At 43.0% G+C, this 24,539-nt stretch overlaps 1 protein-coding gene across 3 annotated transcripts in view; it reads left to right on the plus strand.

Annotated features, from left to right (window-relative positions):
* Positions 1–24,539, plus strand: part of LOC104600001 (programmed cell death 2 C-terminal domain-containing protein) — a 46,919-nt gene that overhangs the window by 15,784 nt on the left and 6,596 nt on the right. For all 3 annotated transcript variants that reach the window (XM_010262789.3, XM_010262791.3, XM_010262790.3), the window contains exons 6-7: positions 13,834–14,065; positions 14,566–14,767. In XM_010262789.3, coding sequence (XP_010261091.1) covers positions 13,834–14,065; positions 14,566–14,767 — 434 coding nt within the window. The remainder of the gene's footprint in view (positions 1–13,833; positions 14,066–14,565; positions 14,768–24,539) is intronic.

The raw sequence follows: 24,539 nt of genomic DNA on the forward strand, positions 1-24,539 counted from the left end.
AAGTTGGAAGCCTGGAGTAAGAGCTATGAGAAGACCTCCATACCAATGATAAATAAATAGGGGGGATAGTAGGTCACCTTGTCTTCAAATGGAAATGTTCAAATGCTTCTACAATTTTGATTGAGAAGGTGGCTATGGAGATGCACTGATGAATCATATTGCACCATTTAGCTGGAAAGCCCATTTTCTGTAAGACATGATATAGAAAGCACCAACCCATCCTATCAAAAGCCTTAGACATATCAAGTTTGAGAGCAATGAAACCTTTTCCTCTTTTCTGAGTTTGCATTTTGTGTAGGATCTCCTTTGTTATGAAAATGTTGTCTGTGATCTGTCTGCCCTTAAGAAATCCTGATTGGAAGGGTGATATCACTTGTTGCAGAATAGGTTGCAAACAAAGCACCATCCATTTGGATATGATTTTGTAAAGAACATTGCATAAGCTGATTGGTCGGTAACTAGAGGTGTCCACTGGCTTATTATTTTTGGGTATGAAGACTATTTTGTGTTATTTATTTCCTTGGGTAAGTGCTCACAGTTAAAGAAGTTTTGAACCATGGAGAGGATGTCATGTTTGAGCACTTCCCAGAAGTGCTGATAAAAATATGCCGTGAAGCCATCTGGACCTGGTGATTTATGAGGACTCATTTCTTTTATAATTGAAGCCAGTTCTTCATGGTTTGGGGGGAGGAGTAAAGATTCAATTTGCTAGGTAGATAGCATGGGCAGGTTAATGTTCTCTAGCAGAGTTGGGTTAAAGCTTTCCGGCTGGCCTCCCGTGTTCAAGATGACATTTTTAAATGTGAGAGCTATGGTTCCCCGATTAGATGTCCAGTGACCATCTGCAGCTTTTAACAATTCCACATTGTTTTTGGTGTTTCTGAAATTAGCCATTTGGTGGAAAAATTGTGTTTTTGTCCCATTCCCTAAGCCAGAGTTCTCGGGATTTGAGCCTCCGTAGTTGCTCTTCTTTGAGCAGCCAGTAATGGTACTGTTGTTTAAGGGAATGTAGTAGCTGGTGTTGCTCTTCATTAGCATGGGACATTTGGATGGTGGAGATTTTAGTAGAGAGTGTTTGAATGTGATTCTGAATCAAACCAAATTGGGATTTATTCCAAGCCTGAAGTTGTGATTTGTCTTCAACTGAGAAGTCTTTAAACAAATCCACAGTTTTCAACCATTGAATAGTCATAATAACTATCCTTTCTACAATTGCCTCCTTGGATTTCTCCACTCCTTTAAAGATTCTATTGTTCCTTTCTTCTCAAACTGACCATAAGATAGTTGCTCTTGTGGCTCTCCACATTAATCTTCCACGTTTCTTCGGTTGCCTGAAAAATCTTAGGTCAAAAAGGCTTGCCACATCTGGGGGAGGTGTCCACCTACAACCAAAGATAGAAGAGAACCAGGCCCAAATAAAGCACACAAATGGACAAGTGCTTTTTGTTATCCCATTCCTCCAAAGATAAGTGCTTTCTGTTAGGAAGTGTTAATGGTTGCATTAATACTTGTGATATACTTCAAAGGAAAGGACTGAACTGGTACTTGTCCCCCAATTGATACTACTTATGTAAGTTGAATGGCGAGACTGAATTTTATTTCTTAATCTCCTGCCCCTTTGCTGGCTTTATTTGGGATTGGTTTCATTGCTTTTTGGTTCCAGGTGGAACCCTCTTAATTACTTGAAAAGGTTGTTTGACCCTTCTGTTTTTAGTTTCACTAAAAGAAGGGGTAGGATCTTGTGGAGATGTACTAGGACAGCGATGGTTTGGATAGTGTGGGAAGAAAGAAACTCAAGCCAAGTGGGTGACTCAAGATATGGAAGTGCAGTTCAGCTGGGTTAAAAGGGCAGCAAATGGTTTTGCTGATGTTTTAGTAAAACAAGGGGTGGGGAGAAACTAGTTATTTTGGGCTCATTTGTAATAGTTTTCTTGTCTGTGGAGAGTTAAGATGGTTTACCATTCCCAGTGTTTTAAAAGGCGCGCTTGAGGCACAAGGCGAGGCGTTTTTGAGAGCAGGCGCCTCGCTTGGGTCAAGGGGGCGACACTTTAGTAAGGCGCTCGCCTCTGCACCTAAGGCATGCGCCTCAGACCAGGCACCAGGCGGTCCAGGCGCGCGCCTATGTTTGGTTGCCCTTTGTTTTTTTACTTATTTTTAAATTGATCTTTATGGATAGATTATAATCATATATTATGTGCCAAAATGGTTCGGATATGGTATAGCAAATACGAAAGAAAGAATTCACGACCCTCTCGAGAGAAAAAACTTGCTACGCAAGGCTTCTCAGGGTCCCAGTATTAGTCGAAGTCTCGAGCTCTCAGCCCCCACGTTCTTCTTGGATCATCAAGTTCAGGCCATCTCTCAATCGAACAGCCACCTTCGAAGTTCTATCAGAGGCCATCTCTCAGTCGGGCGACCAACTGTAACATTCAGGCTGTTACATGGTTATATTTAATAAAAAATCGTTCTGAGGTGTTTTCTCATTTTTCTGCTTTCTATGCTGAAGTTAAAACTCAATTTAATGTTTCTGTACAAATATTGAGAAGTGATAATGCTAAGGAGTACTTGTCAGAATCCTTTCAAACTTACATGCTTCAGCATGACATTCTTCATCAAACTTCTTGTGTAGATACACCATTCTCAAAATGGGGTTGCTGAATGGAAAAATAGACACATTCTTGAAACTGCAAGAGCTTTGTTATTTCAAATGAAGGTTCCTAAACCTTTCTGGGCTGATGCAGTTTCCACACCATGTTTTTTGATTAACCGTATGTCTTCGTCTGTCCTTCAGGGTAAGACTCCTTATCATGTTCTGTTTCCAAATAAAACACTGTTTTCTATTGAGCCTAGGGTATTTGGGTGTACATGCTTTGTTCAGGATGTTCGTCCTCAGGTTACCAAACTAGATCCAAAATCTTTGAAGTGTGTTTTTCTTGGGTATTCTCGTGTTTAAAAAGGGTATAGATGTTATTGTCCTACTCTTCACAGATATCTTGTGTCAACTGATGTTAATTTTCTAGAAGATACACCTTTCTTTCCATCTACTCCTCATTCAAGTCAGGGGGAGGATGATGATTTGTTAATCTATACTGTCACATCATTTGTTTCACATCCTATTGAATCTGCTCCTGCCAGGCCTAAGCCACCTACAGTACAGGTTTATTCTCGGCAACCAACCCCTCCAGATCCATGTCTTGCACCAGCTCCTTCGTCGGTAGATCCAGTCTCAACTGATCTTGTTCCTTCGTCATCAGAACCAATCTCTAATGATGATCTTCCTATTGCTCTTCGTAAAGGTAAGCGTAAGTGTACTTATCCAGTATCTTCATTTGTGTCTTATAATCATTTGTCGTCCTCTTCTTGTTCTTTTATTGCATCTCTTGATTCTATCTCTGTTCCTAAGACTGTTAAAGAAGCCCTTTCTCACCCTGGATGGCGCAATGCTATGATTGAGGAGATGAATGCTTTAGAGGACAATGGTACTTGGACCTTGGTAAATTTACCTGCAAATAAGAAGGCTATTGGGTGTAAATGGGTGTTTACAGTTAAAGTCAATCCTGATGGGTTCATTGCCCGATTGAAAGCCTGTCTTGTTGCTAAAGGATATGCTCAGACTTATGGAGTGGATTATTCTGATACCTTTTCTCCTGTTGCTAAACGTACTTCTGTCAGGTTGTTTATTTCTATGGCAGTTGCTTATAATTGGCCCCTTCATCAGTTAGACACCAAGAATGCTTTTCTTCATGGGGATCTTCAGGAGGAAGTTTATATGGAGCAACCGCCTGGCTTTGTTGCTCAGGGGGAGTATGGGAAAGTTTGATATCTTCATAAGTCTCTATACGGGTTGAAGCAGAGTCCTCGCGCTTGGTTTGGAAGGTTTAGTCAGGCAGTTGAGAGTTTTGGTATAAAGAAAAGTCTGATCATTCTGTTTTCTTCAAGCACTCTGCTGCCGGCATCATTTTGTTAGTTGTGTATGTGGATGATATTGTCATTACTGGGAGTGATACTACAGGGATTTCATCCCTTAAATCCTTTCTCCACACTCAGTTTCATACCAAAGATTTGGGAATGTTGAAATACTTCTTGGGTGTTGAGGTAACAAGAAGCAAGAAGGGAATATTCTTATCTCAAAGGAAATATGTACTTGACTTGTTGTCTGAGACGGGAAAGTTGGGAGCTAAGCCATGTAGCACTCCAATGGTTCCTAACTTGCAGCTCACAAAAGATAGTGAATTATTTGAAGATCCTGAGAGATATAGAAGATTGGTTGGAAAGTTGAATTATCTTATTGTAACTCGTCAAGATATTGCGTATTTAGTTAGTGTGGTGAGTCAGTACATGTCCTCTCCAACAGTTAATCACTGGACAGTTGTAGAACAATTTTTGTGCTTCTTAAAAGGAGCACCTGGGCGAGGAATTTTGTATGGCAATCATGGTCATACTAGAATTGAATGTTTTTTAGATGCTGACTGGGCAGGATCCAAGGAAGATCGAAGGTCTACTTCAGGCTATTGTGTATTTGTTGGAGGGAATTTAGTTTCATGGAAAAGCAAGAAGCAGAATGTTGTCTCACGTTCGAGTGCAGAATCGGAATATAGAGCTATGGCCAAGTCTATGTGTGAAATAATGTGGATATATCAACTTCTGACTGAAGTAGGTCTTAAAACTTTAGTACCAGCCAAGTTATTGTGTGATAACCAAGCTGCTCTTTGTTATGGGCCCTAGCGTAGGATCTTGTCACGGGTCGGCCCACGGGGAGAACTCCTAGCTTCCCCTTGCCCCTCCCTTTGTGCGTAGACCCTATGGTGGCGAACTGAGGGCGATTTGTTCAAGAGATCACCCTAACTCTTCTACTCTTTCTTGACTGAAAACTGAATGCCTTATTCTCAATTTGCAGCTCCTTAAATAGGAGATTACAAGAGGTGTGGGAAGACTCCCAGTAGAATTCGAATACTCACAGATAAGGATAATTCACACTTTTAGGATCAACAGACTCCTACTTCTAATAGGTAAATCAAACTCTAGAAGATAAGGAAAACTACTAAGAATAAGATAAGATGAGCCAAGATAAGCTGCCATTGTTGTGGGCCCCTTGTGGGCCCCTCCTCACTGCTACTGTCGGCGGCTGTACGTCCTCCCTATGAACGCATCTGCAACATTACACCCCTCCTGGACGACAAGCTTGTCCCCAAGCTCGAGATTGGGGTAGGCGTCTTGCAGAACAGTCCAGGGAATCCAGGTGGCCTCAGCTGGTGGTAGATCGTCCCACTCCACTAGGACTTCGAGGGTGCCCCGATTGACGCGGGATCGAACCAGAGCCCGAGGTTGTAGAATGGGTCTGCCGTCTCGTACGAGTGGAAGGGGAGGTACCTCATCAGGAGGGGTTCCTGTAAATGGCTTGAGCAAGGACACGTGGAAGGTATCATGGAGTTTGCTGTGCTCTGGTAGCTCAAGCTGATATGCAACCTTTCCGTTTCGCCGTACCACCTTGAAGGGTCCGTAAAACTTGGGGACCAATTTAGGGGGAGATCTGCCTTTGAGAGAATGCTGCCGATAGGGTTGGAGCTTCAACCACACGAATTGTCCCGACTCGAAGGTTAGGTCCCTGTGGCGCTGATCATAGATATTCTTCATGCGTGTCTGAGCCTGCTGTAAGAGGAGAGTGACTTCGGCCAGGAGGGCATCGCGATCCTGTAGACTATGGTCGACTTCTTCCAGCCGTGTCGAACCGGGTTCGTAGGATAGTAGGCGGGGGGGATACCGACCATAGACAACCCGGAACGGAGTCATGCCAAGGGAGGAGTGATAGGCCGTGTTGTAGCAATATTCGGCCCATGGAAGACAATCCACCCATCGCCATGGCTGGTCGCCCACAAAACAGCGGAGGTACATCTCTATGGTCCGGTTTACGACCTCTGTTTGTCCGCCCGTCTGAGGATGGTAGGCAGATGAAAAAGCTAGTGTCGTTCCCTGCAATCGAAATAGCTCCTTCCAGAAGGTGCTGGTAAAGACCGGGTCCCTGTCACTGACGATGGATTCGGGTAGCCCATGCAAGCGGAAAATATGTGTGAAGAAAACGTGGGCAACCGAAACTGCGCTGTATGGGTGGGATAAGGGAATGAAATGAGCATACTTGGAGAAATGATCCACCACCACGAATAAAACTGATTTCCCCCCGACCTTGGGCAGGCCCTCAATGAAGTCCATGGAGATATCAGCCCAGATCTGTGTTGGGAGTGCAAGCGGCTGGAGGAGGCCTGTCGGGTGTAAATTTTCCCATTTTTGTTGTTGACACATGGAGCATTTCTGGATGAAATCCCTAACCGAAGCCCGCATACCATGCCAATGGAAATCGGTGCAGACGCGGTGCAACGTCTTCTGAACCCCTTCATGTGTGGCGTTATGAATGCTGGAGATGATGGCGTGGATTAATGGACAATCTGTAGGGAGGTATATCCGCCCCTTGTATAGTACTAGTCCGTCGTGGAGGGACCAGTTTGGGTTGGTTGCTCCGGACTGTATCTCTTGAACCAGGTCCTCCCATTCCAGTGATTGGGGCAGCACGCTCCTAATGCTTTCCAATAGGGTGATGCGGGGCCGGGAGATCGCACAAAGGTGTATAGCATCTTCGTCACGCCTGGACAGTGCATCTGCGACCCGATTTAAGGTCCCTGCCTTGTGTTCAACCCGGAAGTCAAACCCGAGCAGTTTACTTGCCCAATGCTGTTGGGGTGGAGTGGTAAGCCACTGCTCCAGTAAGTACTTGAGACTGTAGTGGTCCGTCTTGACGACGAAGGGTCTACCCCACAAGTAGGGCCTTCAGTGTTGTACGGCCTTGGCTAGTCCAATCAACTCACGCTCGTAGGCCGGTAGCTTCAGGTGCCGGTCAGCCAATTTGCGGCTAAAGAAGGCTACGGGGTGCCCTTGCTGTTGTAGTACCGCTCCAATGCCCATACCGGAAGCATCACATTCAACTGTAAATTCTAGGTCAAAGTTTGGTAACCGCAACACTGGGGTGGAGGAGAGTGCATCCCTTAGGGTTGTGAAGGCGGCGTCTGCTGCTTCATCCCACTGGAATGCGTTCTTCTTCAGCATCCTGGTCAATGGGGTAGCCAAGAGTCCATAATCCTTAACGAAAATGCGGTAATATCTTGCGAGTCCCAAGAACCCATAGAGAGCCTTGGTGGACTGAGGTTTGGGCCACTCTTGAATTGCTTGGATCTTGGAGCCATCTACCGAGACACCTTCTCCGCTAATCACATGTCCCAGATAAAGTACCTGCCGTTCCCCAAAGGAACACTTGGCCCGCTTTAGGAAGAGTTTGTGTTGGCGCAGTAGTTCCAGAATAGTTCGTAGGTGACGAACGTGCTCCACCCATGATGTACTGTAAACCAGGATGTCGTCGAAAAATACTAGGGCGAATTTGCGGAGGTGGGGCCGAAATACCTCGTTCATCAAAGACTGAAATGTGGAGGGAGCGTTGGTGAGGCCAAATGGCATGACCAGAAATTCGAAGTGGCCATGATGCGTCCGGAAGGCTGTTTTTTCCACATCCTCAGGGCCCATCCGGACCTGAAAGTACCCTGATCTGAGATCCAGTTTTGAGAAGTATTGAGATCCGTGGAGTTCATCTAGTTGTTCGTCTACCACGGGAATCGGAAACTTGTCCTTGACAGTTCTGTTGTTAAGTTCCCTGTAATCCACACAAAACCTCCAGGTGTTGTCCTGTTTCGGTACCAATAAGACCGGCGAAGAAAAGGGTGAGTGGTTGGGGCGGATGATTCCTTGTTTCAACATCTCTGCACATTGTCTTTCTATCTCATCTTTTTGCAGGTGCGGGTAGCGGTATGGCCGGACGACGACGGGTTCGGAACTTGGGATTAAAGGAATCCGGTGGTCACACGACTGGACGGGTGGGAGTCCCTTGGGTTCGGAAAACAAGTCTGGGAAGTCGGTGAGGAGTCTCTCTATCTCTGCGGTGTGCATGGTGTCGCCATGGAGAGTATGTACCTGTGGTCTCTTCGCCCTTACCTTGGTTCCTTGCTAGGTGACTTGCCTCCCATTCAGGTTGAAAGTCATGGTTAGGGCACTGAAGTCCCATAGGATAGGGCCTAGAGTGATGAGCCACTTGACTCGAAGCACTATATCGAACTCGTCCAGGGGCAGTACAAATAAATCAACGAAAAAGGGTTCTGATTCAACCTGAATTTGGATGTTCCGACAGATTCCCAGGCTGTGAACCCTCTCCCCATTTGCGACGGCTACTTGAAGTCACGGTCTGCCCTCCACCGGCAGTTTCAGTTGAAGTGCCGCTTCCTTGCTGATAAAATTGTGGGTGCTTCCCGAGTCCACCAGAATGCGAACTGGTTTCCCTGCCACTAGTGCCCGTAGCTGCATGGTTTGGGAGTTCTGTGTTTCGGTGATGGCATGGAGGGAGATTTCTGGTTCTAGTGCTGTCTGCTCCTCGTCTTCCTCCAGTTCGTCAACCAGGAGACAGAACAGCCGCTTGCATCGGTGCCCGACTGAGTACAGCTCGTCGCAGCATTGACCTCTTGCCCGTCGCTCCGCCATCTCAGCTCTAGATAAGCGTTTGATGGGGGGTGTTGTCGTGTTGCTTCCTATGCTGGGCGCCAGTCTGGAAGTGTTGCCTGAGTGGAGTCGTTGTTCTCTGCTGGCTGTCAATGAAGACCCTCCTCCAGCTGATTTCGGGTTTGCCTAAGAAGTCGCTGAGCGCCCCATGCTGAAAGACCCTCGGCTGATCTGTAGCTTGCGCTCGAAGGCGCGGGCTAAGTTCATCGCAGTGACCAGGTTGGGGGGGCTCTACATCTCTACATCGACTCTCAGAGGTTCGGCTAGCCCAGCGGTGAACATATCCACCTGCTGGTCTGGGCGCACCGAAGAGGCTCTAGTGAGAAGAGTCTGAAATTGTCGTTGGTACTCGGCTATAGTCCCGGTCTGCTTGAGGTTAATCAACTCTCCCAATGGATTGCTTGTTAATGGAGGTCCGAACCATAGGAGGCAGTAGGACTTGAACCGATCCCAACTGAGACCTGGTTCCTCCTGCTCTACCCGGTAGAACCAGAGCTGTGCTTCGTCTGTCATATGGAATGCGGCCAGGCTGACTTAATCTTTCTCCTCCGTGCGCTGATTCCGGAAAAATTGCTCGCAGTGGTACAGCCATCCCAGTGGGTCGCCGCTGCTGCTGTATGAGGGAAACTCCAGTCGACTGTACTTGGGTATGACCGGTGCTGTTGGGGCGGCGATCGGTCGTTCGCCGGATTCCTCCGCCAATTCTGGGCGGCGGCTGTTGCTGGTGGTTGCCCCTTCAGGGCTCTTCTCCCTGGTGGAGAAGTATAACTCGAGTAGGCAACGAAGCTCCCTGACATCTTCCTTGACTTCTCTTACTTCCGCGTGGTTCTCCACGAGTCGGTGTTCCAAATCGTGGACCCTGGAGGACAGCTGCTCTATGTCGCTCATGACGTTTGGCTCTGATACCAAAATGTTATGGGCCCTAGCGTAGGATCTTGTCACGTGTCGGTCCACGGGGAGAACTCCTAGCTTCCCCTTGCCCCTCCCTTTGCGCGCAGACCCTATGGTGGCGAACTAAGGGTGATTTGTTCAAGAGATCACCCTAACTCTCCTAGTCTTTCTTGACTGAAAACTGAATGCCTTATTCTCAATTTGCAGCTCCTTAAATAGGAGATTACAAGAGGTGTGGGAAGACTCCCAGTAGAATTCGAATACTCACAGATAAGGATAATTCACACTTTTAGGATCAACAGACTCTTGCTTCTAATAGGTAAATCAAACTCTAGAAGATAAGGAAAACTACTAAGAATAAGATAAGATGAGCCAAGATAAGCTGCCGCCGCTGTGGGCCCCTTCTCACTGCTTCTGTCAGCGGCTGTACGTCCTCCCTATGAACGCATCCGCAACACTCTTCACATTGCATCTAATCCTGTTTTTCATGAACAAACTAAGCATATCGAGATTGATTGCCATTTCGTTCGTGAAAAGATTCCGCAAGGTTTGATTTCCACAAGTTATGTGAAAACAGGAGAACAACTGGGAGATATCTTCACGAAGGCTCTTAATGGGGTCCGGGTTGATTATCTTTGTAACAAGCTAGGCATGATTAATATCTATGCTCCAGCTTGAGGGGGAGTGTTACAGAATAGGAAGTAAATACTAGGGAGATATGATTTACCTTGATTATAGGACTGATTTGTAGGAGATATGATTTACCTTGATTATAGGACTGATTTGTAGGAGATATGATTTACCTTGATTGTAGGACTGGTTTGTAGGAATTTAATTAGTCTTCTTTCCTAACATAGAATTTGTAACTTGTATATATACATACGAGATTGATGAATACATATAACAAATTCTTCTTCTTCCTCTGTTTACTCTTGTTTTACACAGGCTTTCAGCAATCAGCATCAGGTATTTGTTTTACTCTTTTTACACTGAAAACAGGGGTTCTGCTCGCCCCCTTCTTCTTCTTTTCTTCTTCTTCTCCTTCTCCTTCTTCTTCTCCTCCTTCTTCTTCAGTTCTTCTTCTTGTTCACAGAAAAACAAATATTTTTACAGTAAAACAGGGGCTTCACCCCCTTCTTCTTCTTCTTCTGAAATATTTTTACAGTAAAACAGGGGCTCCCCCCCCTTCTTCTTCCTCTTCCTAAGAAGAAGAAGAAGAAGAAGAAGAAGAAAACAGGGGCTCCGCCCTCTTCTTCTTCTTCTTCTTCTTCTTCTTCTTTCCTTGTCTGTTTCACACTAAAACAGGGGCTCCGACAATATTTTTTTTTATCAGCAGAAAATATTAGTTTGAAAACAGTAAAACAGGGCCCGACCCCTTTCTTTTTTTTATTTTTATTTTTAGTTTTTTCTTTGCTTCTGCTTCCCCCACTTTCTTCTTCTCTTGTCAGGGGCTCCGCCCCACTGTTCCACAATATTTTTTTATCAAGAGCAAATACTAGTTTGAAAACAGTAAAACAGGGCTCGACCCTTTCTATTTTTTTTTTTTAATTTTGTGCGCCTTTTTAAAAAGGCGCGTGCCTCGCCTTGCGCCTTAGGCGCATTTGGAACCTGTCGCTTTTTGTGCGCCTTTCGCTTTTAAAACACCGACTCTCCATATCTTGTAATATTTTAAATATTTCTAATGAAATTCTGTTATTGATAAAAAAAAAGAAAGAGACACATGAATTTTTGGGGACAAGGAAAGGAGTAATGAGACTTTGACAGAAATCATAACCATAAGAGTGGCACATTGGGTCAAGACCTTGAAACTCTTCTCAGACTTCAAGGTAGAAGATTTCTTAAGATCTTGGGGAGCATTGGTTGGTTCATCCTCTAGAAGAAAGAGAATTTTTGGTCTGGTCAACCCTAATTAGTGGCTGGATGAAGTTGAATTTTGATGGCAGTAGTGTGGGCAATCTGGGGCCCTCAGGAATTGGAAGGATCATTAGAGGGATGAGGAAGATAATTTACATGCAATGTTTTCAGGTCCAAATGAGCAAGGAGATCTGTTAGAGCAGAGTTCTTAGCTGCATTTTGTGAGGTTGAAAAAGCCAAAGAATTGGGCAGTAGAAGTTTGATCATTGAAGGGGGACTCCAAAGTTGTGGGGTGATATGACACCTAAGGAATGATTTCAGATGCTTCAAATGGCTCTCAACAGATATGAATGTTCAAATTAATTGGGTTAGAAGATCTGCAAATAGTTTGACAGATGGCCTAGCCAAGCAAAAGACAGATTATGTACTGGGCACAGTCATAATATTTCGAGGTGGTTTTCTTGTTTTTTAGTTCTTTGTTTTTTCTTTTCACAACTTGTTGTATCTCCCTCCTTTGTAATGAATTGATCTTCTCTGTGTTGCTGGTAGAAAAAGCCCTGAAGACCCCTGATTTCCCAATGAGCAGGCACATCATTTAGCATCATGACACAAGTGGTCGTGATGTTGCAGTCAATCAAAAACCAATTCTTAATGACTGAATACATTGAGACACCTTTGGACTCATCCATTGTCAAAATCTGATGATTCTGATGACGATAAAAATAATCTATAACCATCTGAACTGAGTAGGAATTGTCCTTAAAAAATCTTGGAGTTCTTTTCCACTAAAATATCTGACAACAAAGCAGCAATCATGCATGTTCACATCATCTCCTCCCCGGTTTCTGAAAGGAAAGGGATCCCAACTCCAAAGCAGATTTATCTTATCATAAAGATATGCTCGGTAGAGATGGACAGGGCCAAAGAAGTGAATGCAAATCAAAGAAGTAAAATGACAATAGATAGACAGGTCATTCTAGATTCCATATTTTCTAGGTACACAGGTGCCAAGAACGTGAAGAGATAAAACTCTGAATACATTTCTAATGAAGCATATCAGTATCTGGCAGGTTTTGAACTTTTTATTTTCCACCTACCAATTTAATTTAAAGTTTTTCTTTATTATTTGTATTATTTTTATTTTAAATGCGAGTGGCTCCTTGTGCAACATGCAGATGAGACACTCATTACTAATGCAAAAGACATTGAAAAAAATGATAAACAAGAAAAGGAACCATGAGTATCAATAATCCCAATATGAATGCTGGCCATCTAGAGGGTTATAAAAACTCCTTTTAAGGGAGTTATGTTGTGACACTCATAAACTTTTGAGTTCTGGCAACCAAAGTTCAAGAGATACCAGGTTGATACTTCAAGACATAGGTGGAGATCAGAAATTTTTGGATTGGGATGTTGTATATAACTTAAAGAACCATTTGTTCTTTTTTCTGTTTTTTTGGATGTGTCATGTCTATATTCTACACACTTGCACATGTTTTGAGGGGAACTCTCACTTTGCATCACTAGTCACTACAATATATTTAACCTATAAAATAAAAGAACAATCAGCTAAGGGGCATATCCCCAACCAGAGCTCCTTCCAAAAATCTTACTCTATTTTTTAATAATGTATCCTACCTGATGTACAGGACAAATTTCATATGGATTTCATTAATCAAATTCAAAATATAAAATATAGGCTCCATTTGTTTGCAATACAAACGCTGAACCGGGGTATTTATGTACTGCGGTTCGCGTTTGTTTGACATGTAAAAAAGTAATGATTATCAGATAAAAAATGTATTTTCTGACATTTTTGTACTCTGAAAAGAGAGCACTGCTGTACCTATTTTTTGGATACAATTTTGTATTCTTTTGATAATCAACTTTTTAACCAAAGTTAAGGCATTGGAGCATAAAGTAGTTGGAGCATTTAATGATGGGGTCCACACAGCACTGATTTCAAACAAGCAATATGAGTGCAAAAAAATCTGAACCGTGTTTGCATTCATGAACCGAAAAGAGGATAAATATGCAGCGTACATATTTGCGTTGGCATTGCAACCAAACGCAGCCATTATGATTTTATTAGTAGGGATAATGTCCCAATAATTAGAGCTTTGATTCATATTTGCTAACTCGATGTTTTTTCCATTTTACCAAATTAAATAGAAAAGGACTTGTAAAATGTCAAATGGAAAAACAGGTCAGCATCCATATTGGGACGCTATTTTTGTAAATATTCTTCTTTTTCCTTTTTTAACTTAAATCTCTTTAGGTAGGAAATATTATGGAAATATGTTCTGGTAGCAAAATTTGGTTTTAAGCTGTTTCTTTGCTTTTATGATTATGAGATCACTTCCGCCTGTAACTCAGACTGAGCATCTTATCTTCTCTTGGACAAGCATGCTGTATTTATGGTTAATTCCATGGTTTCTCTGTTACAAAGATCAGATTTTTTCATCTGTGCTCTTTTGTTTATGTATTTGTTGATTGCAGTGGTACCTTGCTTTTATATCTATTCTCAGGAAGAGGCATCATCAAGAGGTGTCAGTGCCATTTGTTCTAAATCTTCCCCACCGCCTCAGGAAAACAAATGTGATCTTGATGATCACAAAGATGAAGAAACATGGGAAGAAGAAGGTTATGAGTATGACAGAGCTTTGGATGTTGACAGGACTTACCTGAAGTTCAAGAAACGGATGGATGCTTATCCAGAGCAGTGCTTCAGGTATTGAGGTTCTAGACAACTTTTACTACCTGGGCTCTTGAATCTGCAGAAAAAATGGTAGCCCTTCTACCTTGTACTTGATACTAAAATCCGGAACGGGATCTGCTCCTCACACTTGGGCGCCTCACATGCACATCCACTGTGCATTGGGAACATCTCCCATGAATAATAACTTATAAGTATGGGAGATGTTCCCAATGCATGGTAGGATGTGCGTGTGAGGTGCATGTGAGGCGCCCTATGTGAGGAGCAGATCCGGTCTCCTAAAATCCATAGGCTACATGGTTTTGCCTACTGTACCACCATGAAGTCAAAGTTAGATAAGCGCCACCAGTAATAAATGCTTTACATTCTTGCAGGCAGTATCTTTGATAGGATATAGCCTTTTGTTTTAATCTTCTTATCTGGGTACTTGGGTACTCGTGGAATATTTTTCTCAACATCCCTTGATTTTTACTCAAGCATTTCTTTTCCTTTCTTTCTACCCCTCTTCTGATCAGGTATGTACAGGGAGGCAAACCACTTCTGGCTACAAAAGATTTAGGTGAACCAGGGACTTGCAAGCTTTGTGGTGGGTCCCGACACTATGAGTTCCAGCTAATGCCTCCATTGTTATATTTTCTACAAGAAGGCAATGATGGTCAGTTAACACATTTGCCAGATTGGAACTGGATGACACTAATTGTATACACTTGTTCCAAGGTGGGTCTACTTCTATACTACTCTCTCTTAGTATTAAACTTATGTGGTTACCCATTCATGTTTGCTTATGCTTGTTCTCTATGTGATAAAATCTATGCAAGACTTGTGCTATTAGGTTGAATATCATCACATTCACAAATAGCATACTATTAAATGTGAACAAGCAAGGGACCTATTTGACAAGCTATGATGTACCTATACAAGGGTGCCATATTATGTCAGATACTTCAAAATTTAGTGTAAGTTTCATATGTGGTACTGTACCCATCATGTCTTTTCCATATCTGGTAACATGGTTGGCAAAGCTTGTGTTAGTATCCAAAACATAGACACATCCATAGAATTAATTTTGTATATTATAAATACCTTATAAAGCATTAGTTCTTGTCAATATAGATTCTAAGAAATATACTTGGAATAAGTTGGTATGGTGCAAATTCTTTTGTTTTTTTTTTTTTGATAAATGAGTATAATTTATTAAATCTGAAATACGAGGCAATACAGTAGACCCAAGAGGAGGCACGGGTTGTTACCTCTTCTAACAAGTATTACATCAAATTAAAGCAGAATTGACCAGAATTAACCAGAACTAAAATTACAAAGCAGCCCAAAATAAATGTTTCCTTGAAGCCCCTTGCTTAGCTAACCCATCTGCTAAGGAATTTGCTGATCTTCCCACCCAAAAGAAAGGTAACAGTCATGTTTCTTGTGATCCAGTTGACTTTCCTTAAAATATCTTTATGTCGCCACATAGCTGAAGCTGGTTCTTTCAGCCATTCCACAACAATCTTAGAGTCCCCTTCAACTACCAAGTGCTGAACTCCTAGTTGTTCTGTGTTAGCGTAGGGGTATTTCTGTCTTTATACCTAGATTAATGTTGCTGATCTGTAATGTTGTGTTGGAACCAGTGCTCCTAACTTAAGTAAGGGCACATAGGTCTTTTCAGTTATTTTTAATAATATAAATACTGCCTGGCCGACTGGGAGAGGTTATGTTGAGTCTTCCAGTTCGAACCAGAATTTCTCTCCTCTCTTTCTCTCTTTCTTCCACCTTTCTCCTTCTACATAACTGATCTCAGACAGACAGAACTCTAAGGCACCGAATTATAACATGGTATCAGAACTACTTGAATCTGCCTAGATTTCTGCTTGCCTAGGTTTCAATTCTCTACGCACCCTATCTAGGGTTTTTTTCCTCTTTTTTCTGCATTCGATTGGAGATAAGGGAAAGGGCTGAAAAGGAGTGATCGCCCTCTTCCCTTGGAGGTTTCTATGCCTCCAGTCAGGTTGTATGTGGTCGGTTGCTGTGATTTCTGAGATCGCCCTCTCCTAGTAGAGGAAGAATAGAGGGCCAAACTGTGTGTGCGCAGTGGCTGTCGTGTGTGGCTGTTATGTGTGCAGTGGCTGTCGTGTGTGGACTGATTTCTTGCCCGTATGGTTGTTACTTCAGTGATAAGGTAAGAGATCTCAGTGCATGATATCTGTTATGGATTAAATAGGAAGTGTGTTTCAGACCATATGCTAGGGTTTCAGACAGTAATGTGCTAGGGTTTATGCTGGTTTCTTTATGCATTTCGAAGGAAGAGATATGATCATATAGTGGTGAGTTTTCAGGTAGTTGTAGGAGTAGGGTTTGTGGTGTAAAGAGCACACTTTTCAGCAACAAGTGCTGAAATCAGTGTGACAGGTGTGATCTAGGGTTTGTGGTGTAAAGAGCACACATTCCAGCAACAATAAGTGCTGCAATCAGTGTGACAGGTGTGGCCCAGTGGCGTGTAGTGTGCAGATCTCAGTGATAATAGAATTCAGCAAGTGTGCAGAATCGGTGATAACATAATGGGAGATAATAGTGATTATAAACCTAGTGTGATGGTGCCTACAGACTACCTGAATGTTCAGATGACCTCCATTAAATTAAATGGAGAGAATTATGTGCCTTGGGCTAAATCCGTCGAAGTCTTTCTGAAGGCAAAGAAGAAGGTAAAACACATCAGAGAGGAGAAACCCTCATCTGACTCTCACGAGTATGAAGACTAGGAGCAAGAGGATGCTCAGATCATCACATGGTTGTGGAACAGTATGGAACCCGAGATTAGTGTGAACTTCATGTTTCTTGATACTGCCAAAGATGTGTGGGACCATGCGAAGAAATTGTATTCGGGGCAGGACAATACAACCAGAGTTTATCAGCTATATCAAGAGTACTTTAACCTGCAACAGGGCAATCAAAGTCTTGAGGAGTACTATACCAACATGAGAAACATACGTAATGAGCTGAATGTCTATCATCCTCTCACTTCTGATGCCAAGATTCAGCAACAACAGAGAGAGCAGCTTGATGTGACCAAATTTTTGGTGGGACTAAAGTCTGAATATGAACCAGTATGGGCTCAGATATTAGGAGGATCAGCTCTTCCCTCCTTAGAAGATGTATTTGCTCGACTCTAGAGGATTTCTATCGGATCTACTAAGAACTCTAATATCTCAGATAGATCTGCCTTTGCTGTATCGAGAGGCCGTGGTGTTAGAGGTGGAGCTAGGGGAGCTCAGTCTAGCCGTGGTGGTGGTAGTGGTTTTGCGTATGGTCGAAGTGGCAATGGTGGGTCTACTCATAATCGTGGTGGTGGTCGTACTGGGGGCAAAGATTCAGGGGGAGCCCGTGGTAGAGGACGTGGCTCAGGCCCGAGGAAGTGCACACATTGTGGTATGGATGGACATACCATCAACTATTGTTATGATCTACATGGTCCTCCCTCAACCTGGGCCAATCATGCCGCAATTGGTGACTCAAGTTCCAGCTTTAGACAGGAGAATCATTCATCTGATCAAATGCCTCTTACATCCACAGATGGTCCCGTGAAGGAGATGGTGAGTGTTCCCCGTGATGAATATCAGAGGTTTATCCAATCACAGCAGAACACGACGACTTTCGCTCACTCAGGTATGGCTTGTCTGGCATCCACACCCAATCCCTGGATCATCGACTCTAGAGCCTCCGATCACATGACTGGAACTCCAGGTGTGTTTTCCTCCTTTTCTCATTGCTCAACATCACAATCTGTCACCCTTGCTAATGGTTCCACATCCTCAATTTGTGGTATTGGTAATGTTGACCTAGATCCTGTATCTCTCTCCTCAGTTCTGTATGTTCCTAAATTGCCTTTTAACCTTATGTCTATTAGTAAGCTGACCAAATCACTTAACTGCTCCATTACCTTTTATCCTTCTATGTGTGTTTTTCAGGATCTCAAGACGGGGATGAAGATTGGTGGAGGGCATGAAGCAGGTGGACTGTATTATCTTGACGGTGGTGGCGATTTGGTAATCTCTTTCTCCTCTCCAGTGGCACTGCCGATTTGGTCATCCGTCGCTAAAAGTCTTGAAGTCTTTGGTTCCGTCCTTGAGTCAGCTTTCTGTTTTGGATTGTGAGTCGTGTTAGTTTGGGAAACACCATCGTGTCCCCTTTAGTTCTAGGGGTGATAACTGTGTGTCGAGTCCTTTTTCTTTAGTTCATTCAGATGTTTGGGGTCCTTATAAAGTGATGTCATATAATGGATACAGATATTTTGTCATTTTTGTGGATGATTTTTCAAGGATGACGTGGCTCTATTTAATGAAAGAAAGAAGTGAATTGTTTACCATTTTTCAGAAATTTTATGCTGAGATTCGTAACCAATTTGGTACCCACATCAAAGTTTTCCGTTCTGATAATGGCCGCGAATATTTATCCTCATCATTTCAGGAATACCTGGACCAACACGACATTATACATCAGACCTCGTGTACCTACACCTCACAACAAAACGGGGTGGCTGAGTGAAAGAATCGCCATCTCCTTGAAACAACAAGATCCCTCATGCATTACATGCATGTTCCCAAACCTTTTTGGAGTGATGCAGTGCTTAACTCTTGCTTTCTGATTAATCGGATGCCCACGTTCATCCTTGATGGTCATTCTCCGTTTTAGGTCTTGTTTCCCACTGTCTCCGTTTCCTCTTACGCCAAGAGTTTTTGGGTGTGTCTGCTTCGTCCATAATCTGGGTCCCGGGAATGACAAGTTCGATGCCCGTTCTCTCAAGTGCATCTTCCTTGGCTATTCTCGAACCCAGAAAGGGTATAGGTGTTACCATCCTGGTTCTCGACGGTCCTTTGTGTGTGCTAATGTCAGCTTCTTTGAGTCTACTCCGTTCTTTTTGGGGTCCGGTGATTCTTCTTCCTCCTCATCACCTCCTCTTCCACTTCCCGTTGTCGACCCTCCTTCCTTTGTTCCAGCTGTGATTAAACCCTTGCCTCCGGTGCCACCACCTGTTGAGCGCCCACCTATTCGTCATGTGTATACACATCGCCCACGCGCACCAGTTACTACTCCTTCGGCTACATCTCCGTCGACAGATCCGGCACTAGACCCGCACTTAGCATCTGAGCTTGATCTACCCATTGCTTTGCGGAAAGGTAAACGTACTTGCACCCTTCATCCCATTTCTAATTATGTTTCTCTTACTCACCTTTCCGCTTCCCATCGCCAGTTTGTCACCCTGTTATCATTAGTTGTTGTCCCTAAAGATGTCCAAGAAGCCCTTGCCTCTCTAGGGTGGTGCCGAGCCATGGAAGAAGAACTCTCAGCCCTTCATCATAATCATACCTGGGACCTCACTGCTCTTTCTCCTGGGAAGCAAGCTGTTGGTTGTAAATGGGTTTATACGGTTAAGTATCTGCCTGATGGTAGTGTTGAACGCCTGAAAGCACGATTGGTTGCAAAAGGGTACTCCCAAACTTATGGTATTGACTACACAGAGACCTTCTCACTGGTTGCTAAGATAGGGTCAGTACGTGTTGTGATCTCTCTTGCAGCCATGTATGAGTGGCCAATATATCAGCTTGATATCAAGAATGCCTTTTTGCATGGTGACTTACTCGAGGAGGTCTACATGGAGCAACCTCCAGGGTTTGTTGCTTAGGGGGAGGATGGTAAGGTGTGCAGACTAAGGAAGGCTATATATGGGCTTAAACAGTCTCCTCGAGCATGGTTTGGTAGGTTCAATGAGGTGGTAAAGAAGTTTGGTATGAAACAGTGCAAAGTTGACCATTCTGTATTTAGTCATGACTCTCCGGGAGGAAAAATACTGTTGGTGGTGTATGTAGATGATATTGTTATTACTGGGAAAGATAACATTGGTATTGACAGGCTGAAGACTTATCTGCAGGATCACTTTTAGACAAAGGATCTGGGTAAGCTGAAATACTTCTTAGGGATAGAGGTAGCAAGATCCAAGTATGGTATTAACCTATGCCAGAGAAAATATGTGCTTGATTTGCTGGAAGAAACAGGCTTGTTGGGTGCCAAACCAGCTGAAACACCCATGGACACAAATACCAAGCTAAACAGTGATATGGGGGAAGTGTTTGAAGACCCTGGCAGATACCGACGACTTGTGGGCAAACTGAACTACCTAACCATTACTAGACCAGACATCTCATTTGCGGTTAGTGTGGCAAGCCAGTTCATGCAAAAACCTCTGATTCCTCATTGGAATGCAGTTCTGAGAACTGTGAAGTATCTAAAAGGGTCTCTGGGTCGCGGTCTGATATACAAGAGTGGCGGAAAACTTGAAATAGAAGGGTATTCTGATGCTGACTGGGCCGGTTCTATGTCTGATAGGCGGTCTACTACAGGCTATTGCACGTTTCTGGGAGGTAACCTGGTGACATGGAAAAGTAAGAAGCAAACGGTTGTGGCAAGAAGCAGTGCAGAAGCAGAATATAGGGCTATGGCGCACACCGCTTGTGAATTAGTGTGGCTAAGGAACCTTCTACAGGAAGTAAGGTACAACATTAACACTCTAATGAAGCTCTATTGTGATAATCAGGCTAAAGTTCATATCTGCTCTAATCCAGTGTTTCATGAAAGAACCAAGCACATTGAGGTTGATTGTCACTTTGTGAGGGAGAAGGTGCTGAATGGAGAGCTAGACACTACACATGTTAATACAGGAAATCAGTGGGCTGACTTATTTACAAAAGGCTTGAGTCGGGGAAGAGTGGACTACATATGTAACGATATATACTCACCAGCTTGAGGGGGAGTGTTAGCGTAGGGGTATTTTTGTCTTTATACCTAGATTAATGTTGCTGATCTGTAATGTTGTGTTGGAACCAGTGCTCCTAACTTAAGTAAGGGCACATAGGTCTTTTCAGTTATTTTTAATAATATAAATACTGCTTGGCCGACTGGAGAGGTTATGTTGAGTCTTCCAGTTCGAACCAGAATTTCTCTTCTCTCTTTCTCTCTTTCTTCCACCTTTCTCCTTCTACATAACTGATCTCAGACAGACAGAACTCTAAGGCATAACCGAATTATAACATTCTGCAATCTGAATACCTTGTACCGCCGCTAACATCTCTGCTCTATTGGAGTCTCCTATTCCCACGGGGCCTGAAAACAATGCTAATAATATTTTGCTTTCATTATCTCTCAGCACGCCTCCTATCCCCGATGGGCCTTGGTTTCCTTGGCTGCTTCCATCAAAATTCAGCTTTACCCATCCTTTAGGTGGAGGCATCCACACTACATATTTCCTGTCCTTCCTTGCATGGCTGTTAGCTACCACTATCCAGTTTCTCCAAAAATCATCAAGGGAGAATGTATGAAATAAGTTCATAGTTCTTAACCAATGAATGACCCTAGTTAAGATACAGTCCTCAACAACTTGAGAGCTTCTTTCCTCCTCCTTAAAAACCCTTGTATTCCTTTCTTCCAGATTGTCCACAAGGCGGCTGCTCTAATACATCTCCACATTATTTTTCCTTCTTTGTAGGCCACACAAAAAAAGAAGGATCGAACAACTGACTTATATCTGTGGACAGAGTCCACCTGCACCATTGTAGAGATTGATAGAGCTGAAGAGGCGGGTCCCTTGTCTGAAGATCTGAGACTTAAGAGGTCAATTGCAAAAATCATATATGATAAGATGGTAGTTGAGGAAGAGAGGAAGTGGAGACAAAGAGCTAAATCCATTTGGCTTAAAGAGGGGGATAAAAATACAAAGTTCTTTCACTAAATGGCAAATGCTCGTACTAGGTTCTCTTCAATCAGCAAGCTGGTGTGGGAGGACAGATGTGGTGAGTCTAGTTCTGAAGTCAAATATGTAGCTACTTCTTTCTATAAGGACCTTTATAAAGAGAAGTGGGTTCATATTACCTTTTCCCTCCGAGCTCCAATTTAACGAGTTAAAATGAAGAGCAGAAAATCTGGTTAGAGAGACCATTCTCAGAAGAGGAAATTAAGGGTGCAGTAAAGAAGCTAGAAAATGATAAATCACCGGGTCGTGATGGGTTTTCTAATCTATTCTATTTAAAATGTTGGGATATTGTGAGGAGTGATCTGATGCAGGTGTTTCAGGCATTTCACACTAATGCCTCCTTTCAGAGAAGTTCGAATGCAACTTTCATCACTCTTATTCCAAAAATTGAGGGGGCTGTCAATATAAAGGACTTCAGGCCCATTAGTCTCTTGCACAGTTTCTACAAAATCTTGGCTAAGGTTTTGGCTGAAAGAATGAAGTGTGTGTTAGGCAGTGTTATCTCTTGTAACCAAAGTGCTTTTGTCCCGGGTAGACAGATGGTTGACTCTGTTCTCATTGCTAATGAACTGTTGGAGTCCAGAAGAAGAGAGGGGACCCCAGGTGTTTTGTGTAAACTGGATATTGAAAAAGCTTTTGATCATGTTAACTGGCACAGCTTGGATTTGGTTTTGGAGAAAATGAATTTTGGGCAGCTTTAGAGAAACTGGATCAGAATTTGTGTTAAGACTCCTAAGTTCTCCATCTTAATTAACGGGCAAATGTCGGGTTTTTTTGGAAGTTCAAGAGGTTCGAGGCAAGGTGACCCTCTCTCTCCCCTACTCTTCATTTGTGCCATGGAAATTTTATCTCTCTTTAGCAAGAAGGCTGTTGAGAATGGGCTTTGGGAGGGCTTTGCAATTGCTCTAGGGAAAGAAAAAGTCAATATTCTTCAATTTGCTGATGACACCTTATGCTTTGTTGATGCTTCTTCTAATCAATTAGAGGTGGTGCTTGGAATTTTGAGTTGGTTTGAGGTGGTGTCTAGCCTTAAGGTTAATTTGAGTAAATCTCAGATTATCCCTGTAGGTCTTGTTACAAATCTAGAAGTTTGTGCAGAAGTTATGGCTTGTCAGACTGCCCATCTTCCGGTCAAGTACTTGGGGCTCCCTCTGGGAGTTAAATATACTTCCTCTCAGATTTGGAATCCAGTGGTTGAAAGAATGGAGAAGAAATTGGCTTCCTGGAAAGCTAAATACCTTTCTTTTGGGGGGAGAGTGATTTTGATTAAGAGTACTCTTTCTAATTTACCTACTTACTACCTCTCCCTATTTCCTATTTCTTCCAAAGTGGCTAATAGAGTGGAGAAACTACAGAAAAACTTTCTCTGGAGAGGTTGGGAGGAGGAGAAGAAGGTTCATGTTGTAAACTGGGATCAAGTGTGTCTTCCTAAGGAAGTTGGAGGGTTGGGAATAAGAAAATTGAAGAAATTCAATTCTGCCCTCCTGTGTAAATGGCTTTGGAGATTTGCAAATGAAAGAAATGCTTGGTGGAGGAAGCTGATTGTGGACAAATATGGAGTGGACTGGGGTGATTGGTGATCCAATTCTCCTATTTCAAGAGGAATAAATTCCATTGGACAGGTATAATGAAGAACGCTAGCTTATTTGAGGAAGGAATCGGTTACAACTTGGGAAATGGGGAAAGAATCAAATTTTGGAAAGACTCTTGGTGTTCTGAAGTGTGTGTGAAAGATGCCTTTCCTCTCTTGTATCAAATTTCTGTAAATCAGGACTCCTCGGTGGCTGAGAATTTCAATGTGGATGGTAACTCTTTCAGTTGGAACCTAACTTGTAAGAGGCGCCTCTTTGACTGGGAAATTGAGGAGTATGCAATTCTGTTGGGCCTGCTCCAGAACTAGAGGATTGACCCAAACATGGAGGATGCTTGGAGTTGGAAATGGGAAGCTGATGGCATGTTTTCTGTTAAGTCTATGTTCAATAAGTTGATAAGTTCAGGTCAGGAAAATTTTTCGGCTAGGCAGATTTGGAGCTCATTCAGTCCTTCTAAAGTGAAGTTTTTGCTCTAGACAATGGCTTTAAATAAATGTCTATCCAAAGTTAATCTAGTGAAATGTGGCATTCAGATTTCGGATATGTCATGTGGCTTATGTGGTGGGGTAGTAGAAACTACTGAACATCTGGCCTTACATTGCCCAGTCTCGAATTATATTTGGAGGCATTTTCTCCAAGCTTTGGAAATCAGCTGGGTAATGCCAATTTCTGTGAAGGATCTGCTGTTGTGTTGGCAGATTGAGGGTCTCAGCAAAAAAGGTATCTTGGTTTGGAAGACTATCCCGGCTGCTGTGCTTTGGACTATCTAGATTGAAAGAAATAACAGAATTTTTCAGGGAAAAGCTAAGTCTCCAGAGGAAATGGTGCAGATAGCTGTGGGTAAATTTCTGTCCTGGGTGTCGGCATCGGAGTTGTTTAAAAATCAGAATTTGAGTCTGTTGTTTAGATCTCAGAACTGGTTGTATCTGTAATTTGTGGTGGTTCTAGGCAGAGTCTAATGGCCTAGGCTCCTTTGTACTGGTTCTTATTTTAATAAATTACCTTACCTTTAAAAAAAAAAACAGAATCCACCTGCACCCAAACAAAGAGAAAATCCAACTCCAAATAGCACTAGAAAAGGAACAAGATACAAGTAAGTGAG

This window comes from Nelumbo nucifera, chromosome 5 (genome assembly GCF_055504915.1).
Source record: "Nelumbo nucifera cultivar China Antique chromosome 5, China Antique-T2T, whole genome shotgun sequence".
Taxonomy (NCBI): Eukaryota; Viridiplantae; Streptophyta; class Magnoliopsida; order Proteales; family Nelumbonaceae; genus Nelumbo; species Nelumbo nucifera.